This window comes from Crocuta crocuta, unplaced genomic scaffold (assembly GCF_008692635.1).
Source record: "Crocuta crocuta isolate KB4526 unplaced genomic scaffold, BGI_CrCroc_1.0 scaffold650, whole genome shotgun sequence".
Taxonomy (NCBI): domain Eukaryota; kingdom Metazoa; phylum Chordata; class Mammalia; order Carnivora; family Hyaenidae; genus Crocuta; species Crocuta crocuta.
The window spans coordinates 153,075-161,744 of record NW_027532882.1 but is presented as its reverse complement, the minus strand read 5'-3'; the positions used below and the strand labels follow the sequence as shown (position 1 = coordinate 161,744).

The following is an 8,670-nucleotide window of genomic DNA, read 5'->3' as shown; positions in this document are numbered from 1 at the left end:
CCCCCCCTTCCCACCCTGAAGTTGACGCGTTAGGGGGTTTGGATTGGATTTGGAAACTCATCAGTTTCTCCTTTTCCCTCTAGCTCCCATTTGATTTTACCTGGAAGATGCTAAAAGACAAATTCAACGAATGTGGTAAGTGTTTGAGAAAAGGCTTTCTAGGTGCTTCCGTGTGTTTTGGCCTCAGAAGTCTTAGCTTGTTAGTAGTGCATCTGAGGGGCGCAGCCAAGTTCCCATCCTGGTTTTCACTGCCACTTGCCCTGACTCGCGGACTGATGGGACTTGCCATTTTTCTTCCTGTGCGGATACTCAGGCCGCTTGTTGGGTTTCCTCTTATGTGTCAGACACTTCTCACCTGTATTCTCACTTCAGCCTCGTTCTTCTATGGTTTCTGAAAGGAGGTGATGTCCCCATTTTACAGATGAGTCAGGCAGTCACGTTCCCAAAGTCACATGGCTTCTGAGTGACAAAGCTGAGAGTAAGACCAATACTGATCTAAGATGAGGTTGCTTTCTACTACGGGCCTGTTGGGTCATGCCTCCGAGCGCTCGCCCAGGAGTCCCCGGGGGTGAGGGTGTGCGTGCGTGCGGCCTGGGGCCGCTGGTTTCCTGGCACACCGGGCCACCGTTCTCAGAGGCTCACTTTGTGGGCAAAAGGAAGTGAAATGGTCACCGGGTGCACCCCTGCCCCTCCCTCACATCACCTGTGTTCTTTTAACCCTGTCAAGTGGGAGCCCCAGGCTGAAGCCAGGAGTCTGGTCGGTTTGCTGGGTCAAGGCTTCCTTAGTGATTTTACTCATTTCCTGTTTCACTGTTGGCTCCCGTTGCACCACTTTGCCGCCTCTCCTGGCTCTTCCCTTGGGGCGGCTGTTGAGCCGTAGCATGCCTTCCTGCCCCCTCCCTGGCCCCTCGGCTTCCACTGCTTCCACATTGTAGTCATAGTAGTCGGTGGTAGTCTGAGAAGTCAGATCAGGTCCTGCAGCTCCCCTGCCTGAGGCCTGGAGGGACCCACAGCTGCCGGGAGAGACACTCACCAGCCCCTTGGAAGCTTCATCCCTCCTTTCTCCTCTGCTTCCCGTCCCTGAACCCGAGTTGCAAGTGCCATTTTCCACAAGTGCTTTGTTCTGAGTGTTATAGCAAGTCTCCCTTCTGGTGAAGGACCTTCAGAACTTTCTGGTAAGAAGCCCTGGAGATGTGGGCCTTCCCTCAGGCTGAGTTAATGGCTCTAGAAACGTGGGCCCCTTAGCACAGGCTCCACGGTCATGTCCTTGGCTCCTCCCTCTTACAGCCTTTTCTTCTGGTGCTTGACACATACCTGGATGCTTAATCAGCGCTTGAATAAATACGTGAAACCCACTTCTAATTAGGATGCAGCTTCCATCTGAACAGTACAGAAGTGTCCGTTGTATCACAAAGGGCTTACAAACGTGGTGGGTCTTGAGGACCAAGCCTTTGCAGAATTGGCCCATAAAGTTGGCTTCACACAGCACCCTTTTTAACTTCCTCGAGTGTCAAGGTGTGCACGTTTGAAGCTGCCAGGAAGGCTTAGCACGGGTCTGGTCCGATCTCTGTCCCGTTGGCAGAAAAGAATGGCAATATGACTCGAGGCCCGTAATCTCTGGGTTGCGGCCGCTGTGTTCTGCGTACTTGGCGTGCCAGGGCCGCTCTCCCTTTTGACTCTGTCCACCGAAATCCAACAGGTGATGTGGACTGAGTGGAGCCCAGACCAAGGCTGAGCTCTGGGTTTGCCTGATGAGTTGTGGTCTCTTCTTCCCTCCCTGTGCCCAGGCCACGTGCTGTATGCCGACATCAAGATGGAGAACGGGAAGTCCAAGGGGTGCGGTGTGGTTAAGTTTGAGTCGCCAGAGGTGGCTGAGAGGGCCTGCCGGATGATGAATGGGATGAAGCTGAGTGGCCGAGAGATTGATGTTCGAATTGACAGAAATGCTTAAGCAGTTGCCTTTTTTAAACATCGATACCAGACCTCTGAATTTGTATTTTTTCTTGTTAACCATTTTAATTTGTTGGCTGGATGTATAAAGATGTTTAAAAAATTCAGTTGCTTTTTGGGGTAATTTGAATTACTTTTTTAATGACTGGGGTTCCATTTGACTGTTTGCATTGAGATTGCAACGTGCGCAATTTTTTTTGTAGTTGTGGCATCTTGTTGACATCGAATATGACTTTGATAATAAATACCGGTTCCTGAAAAGACGCTGGCTGTTTGCGTGTGTGTTGTGGGGCCTCCACCTGAGGTTGGGAGAGCTAGAGCCAGTCTTCTTTCTACCCTTGGAGCTCTGACCACTGGGGGTCACATCCCCATTTTTGCTTTGTGTGTGGACCCCGTGGGTGGGAGGACACGGGCTCCGGCCACGTCAGAACTCCTTCTGGAAACAGTCCTGAGTGGACTTGAATTCTTCAGTGCTGGTAACGAAGTGCTTGGATGTTAGCGGTTCTGAAAGCTGCCACCCTCGTCCCCTCCTGTACAGTTTCTCTTGGCACAGACATTGCGTCAGGCCCATTTCCAGTTGGCTTCTGTCTAGACTGCCTCGGGGGCTGTGACAGGTACCATACGCAGGCAGCTTAAAACCAGACGTTTATTTCCCACGGTCCTGGAGGCTGGGAAGTCTAAGGTCCAGACACTCGCGGATTCCATGACTGGTGAGGGGACCTGGTCGTGGTTCCTAGATGGCACTTCCTAGGTGTGGTCTCAACATGCTGGGAAGGGGCAGAAGACCCTTGTCAGTCCTCTTGTGAAGACACTAATTCCATTCCCGCCCCGCCCCCCAAATACCATCACATTGGGCATTAGGCTTTGAACACGGGAATTTGGGGTGGGGGGGTGAGGTGGCGCAAATATATTCAGTCCAAGGCAGCATTTTGCTACAACAGACCAGGCAGGGTGTGAGTTTCTGAGCATGTTTGGTCCTTTCGCAGCTCAGGCTGAGTGATACCGGGGCTCTGTCAGAACTGGGTCACCCCTCCTCCCGTCCCCCAGGATGTGGCCTCACGCATAGGTCCACCTGGGCTAGACAGCTGTTTGCAGCCTGTGTGGATGTGCTGTCCTGCCCTTGCCGCCACCGCCTTGCCACACTTCTCCTGGTGTTTATCCCTGATGGGTGAGACCGTGGGGGGTACAGGGTCAGCCTCTCAGACCCCCATGGAGATCATGTCTCCATTGTGTGCCAGTCAGGACAGAAAGAAAAGACAAGAAGCAGGGATTGCTTTAAATAGGAGCTTTATGTGGCTCGTGTATGCAGTCAGGCCGGAGCCTGGGGGCCTCTGGGACTGTCGTGCTGGGATCCAAGGCGCCTGGGTTAGCAGGTGGCTGGGTGGGCATGTTGTCCTGGGCACCCACACCTGTGGGCCTGATGTTCCTGGGGGAATGGTCAGCTTTCCAGGGGGTCTGCCGAGGAAGGGAGGGTGACTTCCATCGATCCCCCCTCCCCATAAGCAGATAGCAGCCCCTGGGGAAACGGGGTGTTAGGGGGGTTACCTCCTTCCAGGCACTGTGGTCCCCTCCAGCCCACCCAGAGCATCTACGTACCCTAGAAGCCAACATCGTCATACACCTCCGTCTCCCTGGCAGAAAGCACGGTTTGGTCAGTAAGGCTCACCCTGACACCCCCCCCTTCCCCCCCCAACCCAGGACCAGTCAGGACTCACAGGGGAAGCAGAGCTGTTCTGGGCACGTAGCCATCTGCAAGGAGAGCGGGGCAGGTGAGCTCCCGGCCCTGGTGGTGGCCCGGTTCCCTCGGACTTTGTGGCCCGGCCGACTTACATTTGCCCTTGGTGTCCCGGCACAGCACCTCCTCCTTGTTAGTGAACTCGATCACCTCTAGGATCTCCCCACGCCGGATCCCCAGGTACTTGCCACCACCACGACGCGTCTTGGCGTTGGGATCGATCATCATCCTTGTCTGAATCACTATCTCCCCCTCAAACTGGGGAGGGAGATGTTAGAGCTTTTGTTTTGTGCTGTCACCCCAGGGCTTTGGCCGGCTAGGGCTGACAGCGTTCCCGGGACGCGTGTTCACAGAGTTGTGGTGCTCACACCTTGAACTTCTTCCGGAACTCCCTCTCCGCTTTCTCTGCCTTCCGGATCTGCTTCAGAGACTTCAGGTCTGCGGGTGGCAGCTGCTGTGGCTGGGGGGCCTTCTCCTTCCTGGGGAGTTGGAGCCCCCTGAGCAGGATGTCCTCCCAGACCTCAGCCCCCCTCCCTGTCCCACACCCTTGGCCCTGTGGTACCTGAGCTCTGGGTCTTGGGGCCTGGGGGGCTGCTGGGTAGATGGCACTCCATCTGGGAGCAGTGAGAACGGCGGGGTTAGGGCTCAGTCTCCCTCTCCAACTTGCCTGTGTCCATTCTCAGGACCTCAGTCCCCTCCCAACGCCACCCTGCCCGCCAGTCTGTCTTCTCAGCCTTTCTCCTGGGTTGGGAGTTCTAGTGCATTGCCTGTCATTTTCTTAACTCCTGCATGGCTGGCAAGGCCGGAACTGTTCACCACAGTAACGACCTTCCTCACTGGAGCAGGCAGTCCTGTCGTTCCCAGCTTGCCGACGAGGGAAATAGAGGCTCAGAGTGCTAACGCAGTCTGCTCCCAGGCCTTCCGGCTGGTCAGTGGTTGAGGGAGGACTTATCTGTGGGCTTTGGAGGCCATGTCATGTCTGTCTCCTGGAGTAGGTTGCTTTCTGGGGATTTGGGTCAAAAATAAGGTGACAGCATATCTTTGGGCAGAAGAAGTGGGCATCTGCGGAGGGGCTCGTGGGGTGGGGTCCTTGCACTGGCCTCGCTGCTGCCGAGACTACTGTGAAGGTCTCCCAGGTGAGGCCTGACTTCCGGGCAAACTATTAGCCTTCCAGGCAGGAGCCTGCTGACTAAGGGGTGGGCTCATAGCAGGAGCCCCATGAGTACCAGCTGAGTGAAGGGTCCAGAACCTGAAGCCCCCAGCTTTTCAGGTGATGCTGCCACCCATGGTCTCACCCAGGACACCTCCTCCAGCCGCTCCCACTTCTCCCAGAGGCACTCCGGGGCCCCAATCACATTGTAGAGCACGCCCCTGGCCGTGGGACCCGAATCAGGCCACAAGGAAGGTGGGTCCTGCAAGTGGCCCCTTCAGATTCCAGGAAAGAGCTGGGTCTGGCCCCAGCCCCTTCCAGGGAAGACTCCGCCCTTCGAGGAACCACTAAAGGCCCACTACCCCTCCAGAGAGAGGCAGCGGCGGGCTGGACTTGCAAAGGCCACGTAGCCTTCGGGACAGTCCATACTGACAGCGAGGCCCCATACGGTGTCTGGGAAGGGAGCGATTTGGGAAGAATATTTGATTGGAATCTTGAAGAACGACTGACAGGGAATGGGGAGACGCTTGTCCACTGGCAGCGATGGTGAGCAGAGGTGTGGGCCGTGCCTGCAAGGCTGCTGGGAAGTGGCCACGGCCACTCCCTCTCTCCCCATGTCCCCGTCTCGAAGAGTGGCCCCCACACCCCAGCCACGGGAGCCTCACTAGAGCGGAAGCAGGAGGGGCCCCGGCAGGAAGCTCTGCTAACACAGGGTGTTGCAAGCGACCCCTGGGGAAAGCCACGGAGAAGCACAAGGGGCTCGGGACAGAGTGGCGGAGGCATCAGGCCTGGTGCGGGCGCTGGTGGGGAGGAAGCGGGTACATCCTGAAGGCACCCCTAATAAGTTCTCCTGTGGAACCCCTTTCACAGATGGGACCTGGGCAGTGTGAGCTGGGGCAAGCTGCTTCCTGGGGCCAGGCTTCCACACCTGTGTCGCCTTGGGGGCGGGATGGGAGGATCTGAAGCAGGGCTGCGTGTCGGTGACTGCGTGTAACATGGGAGCCACTTTTTCCCCCTCACTCGAATCGGTGAAGGCATTAACCCTGCACGCAGGTTGGCTCCGCCGTTATCCTGCTCCCCAGGAGCCGAGACTTGCAAGAAGGGAGAGGGCCCTTTGGAACCCCAGAGCGCAGAATATCTAGGACCACGGGCTCAGGCGTCTGTCTCCAGCCCACGCCCGAGTTCAGGCCCAAGTCCTGCCTGGACTTGCCAGCAAGCACCTGCAACACAACAGGTCTGTCGTGGAATCTGACCCCCTGTCCCCAGCTCCAGGTGCCTGCACTCCACACCCAGGCGTTTGGCTCGAAACTTGGGCCTCACCCGTGTCATGAGCTCGCTCTCACTCCCTTGGTGGCTCACACACCACCAAGTCCTTGTTCTCAGGCTTCCACGACTCACACCTGCCACCCCCCGGGGCCGCACTCCTGGCCACACCACGCTTGCTGGCTGTTGCGCCCATCCAAGGCTGGTACGGCCTTTCTGAAAGGCCGTCCCTGCCCTCAGCTTTCTCCCCCCGCGTTGCCAGGGAGACGGATTGTCCCTTGGCTTCAGGCCAGCGCATGGCAAAACATATGGCCTTGCAGCGAATGGTCCCCAGGTGGCCGGGCAGATGGTCTGGCCCAGGGCTCAGCCCCGCCACCAACAAACCTGTGCCCTTGCGGCTGGGGCTGGGGTTGTCTGGGGGCTCCACGTCGTCATACAGCTCATAGATCTCCTCCTGGTCCCTGCAGAGATACCTGAGATCAGGGTCTCTTTCAGCCCTGGGTCTGTGCCCAGGCGGCTTACTCTGCACACTCACTGTGGGATGTCTTTAAAAGTCTGTCGCGCCTGGAAGTGGATCGCAGTAGCAGATCGAGCCCTCCTCAGAGCTGTGGAGGGAAGAGAGGGGGAGGGAGGCAGGCCCTGGCCGGGAGCCTCTTCCCTCCCCAGCTTTCTGCCTGGGCCACCGGGACCCACCTGTGGCTGCAGCTGCGGCTCTCCGGAAGCTCTGAACATCCCTGGGGCCGGGGGGCAGTGGGGGCTTGGCCGGAGGGGGTCCCAGGCTGCCGACAGAGGGCAGAGGCCTCCGCCGGGGTGGGTGGCCTGGTTTGAGGCCCAGCCTCGGCCGCCCACCGTGAGCACTGAGTGGGAGCCTGGGGCTGCAGCCTGCGACAGCAGTGGGGAGGGAGCTCTCGGAAACGGAGCCGGGGAGCGGGGGCTTTCTCGGAAGGTCACCGAAGAACTCCGGGTGCAGGTGCTTCTTGGGCAGAGTGCTGGGCTCAGGCTGTGAGAACTTGCGGGGCGGCCGCTGGCACTCGGGCTGCAGGAACTTGCTGGGGAGTAGGCCGAACTCGGGCTCTGAGGACACCCTGGGGAGGTCCCCCAGCTCGGGCTGCAGGGGCTTCTTGGAGGGGGCTTTGGATTCAGACTGCTTTGGCCTCTTGGGGACCACGCTGACTTCAGGCTCTGAGGACCTCCTGGTGAGGTCAAGGTCACCAAAGTCAGGGCGCAGGAGCTTCTTGGGGAGGTCACTCAGCTGAGGGGCTGGGGTCTTTTTGGGAAGTGTGCTGAAATCGGGCTGTGAGGGCTGTGGGTGGGGCTCACTGGACTCAGCCTTCCAGGCGGGTGTCTGAGGGACCTCACTGAGCTCAGGTTGCAGCAGGCACTTCTTAGGGTCACCGACCTGAGGCTGCGGGGGCTTTCTGGGGTGACCACTGAACTCAGGCTGCGGGGGCTTCTTGGAGAGGGTACTGAAGTCAGGCTTTGAGGGGTGGGGGTGGGGCTCACTGGACTCCGCCTTCCAGGGGGGTGTCTGAGGGACCTCACCGACCTGAGACTGTAGCAGGCACTTCCTAGGGCGGTCACCGACCTGAGGCTGTGGGGGCTTGAGGAGGGTTCTGAAGTCGGGCTGTGAGGGGTCTGGGGTGGCCTCATTGGGCTCAGCCTGCTGTAGCTTTTTGGGGAAGGCGCTGGATTTGGGCTCCGGTGGGGGCTGGGCAGGGCTGCCAGGCTCAGGCCGTGAGGCCTTTGGCGGGGCCCCGAGCTGTGGGAACTTCTTGGACAGTTCACCAAACTCGGGTTTGGTGGGCTTCCTGGGCAGATCGGTGACGCTGGGCTGCGGGGGCTTCTTGGGCCCTGCATTGAACTCGGGCTGTGGGGGCTTTTTGGGCCCTGCATTGAACTCGGGCTGCGGGGGCTTCCTGGGGTGCTCGCTTAGCTCAGCTGTTGGAAGCTTCTTTAGGAGTTTGTTGAACTCAGGCTTCGGGGGTTTTTTGGGGAGTTCACTGGGCTCGAGCTGAGAGGCCTGGAACTTTGCTTGAAGGCTCCGGAAGTCCTGATGGCTCCCCTAAGGGACATGCAGCCGGTCAGGCAGGGACTCGCACAAGGGCTCTTCTGCTAACTTCTCTTCCCCTTTGTCCTCGGCTCTCCCCGCTGTTGGCCGAGGACTCCCACATTTGTCTCCAGGCTCCCCAGAGCCCTGGCCACTGAGGGACTGCCTAGGCTCCCCCAGGCTCCTGCTGCTCCCCGGCTGCTCCCCCAGTCCTCCCCTCACTTGGTGGTGCCTTGAGATACTTCGTTCCTAGTACCTTCTGTTGTAATTTCAGAATACATGGGAACCCAGCTACTCTGCACTGCCCATACCACTGCCTCGGGGGCTGGAGGAACCCAGGCTCCCCTCCTAGGTCTCCCACCCCCCCCCCCCCAGCCTTATCTTTGGCCTCTCCCCCCACAGCAGCCAGAGGAAGCCCCTCTGCTCAAAATCCAGCACTGTTCCTTTATTTCCCTGTGGTTAAAGCCAAAGACCTCATGAAGGCCCTAAACCATCCATCAGCCTCCCCTACCCAGAAACCTTCCT

The 8,670-nt window shown here is 58.5% G+C and overlaps 2 protein-coding genes across 6 annotated transcripts in view; one reads left to right on the top strand and one right to left on the bottom strand.

Annotated features, from left to right (window-relative positions):
- Positions 1-2,213, top strand: part of HNRNPM (heterogeneous nuclear ribonucleoprotein M) — a 39,791-nt gene extending 37,578 nt beyond the window's left edge. For all 4 annotated transcript variants that reach the window (XM_077745673.1, XM_077745672.1, XM_077745670.1 and 1 more), the window contains 2 exons: positions 84-135; positions 1,788-2,213. In XM_077745673.1, coding sequence (XP_077601799.1) covers positions 84-135; positions 1,788-1,951 — 216 coding nt within the window. In that variant the 3' untranslated portion in view covers positions 1,952-2,213. The remainder of the gene's footprint in view (positions 1-83; positions 136-1,787) is intronic.
- A 1,007-nt stretch (positions 2,214-3,220) lies between these two features.
- The window catches only part of PRAM1 (PML-RARA regulated adaptor molecule 1), a 7,075-nt gene continuing 1,625 nt past the window's right edge, over positions 3,221-8,670 (bottom strand). Inside the window, exons 2-10 of one of the 2 annotated variants that reach the window (XM_077745696.1) lie at positions 6,792-8,160; positions 6,634-6,703; positions 6,483-6,559; positions 4,248-4,299; positions 4,056-4,164; positions 3,781-3,943; positions 3,666-3,699; positions 3,547-3,581; positions 3,221-3,405 (exon numbers count right to left, since the gene is read on the bottom strand). In XM_077745696.1, coding sequence (XP_077601822.1) covers positions 3,548-3,581; positions 3,666-3,699; positions 3,781-3,943; positions 4,056-4,164; positions 4,248-4,299; positions 6,483-6,559; positions 6,634-6,703; positions 6,792-8,160 — 1,908 coding nt within the window. In that variant the 3' untranslated portion in view covers positions 3,221-3,405; position 3,547. Of the gene's footprint in view, positions 3,406-3,546; positions 3,582-3,665; positions 3,700-3,780; positions 3,944-4,055; positions 4,165-4,247; positions 4,300-6,482; positions 6,560-6,633; positions 6,704-6,791; positions 8,161-8,670 lie in introns of those variants that run through there. The other variant, XR_013330661.1, reaches the window with a different exon arrangement.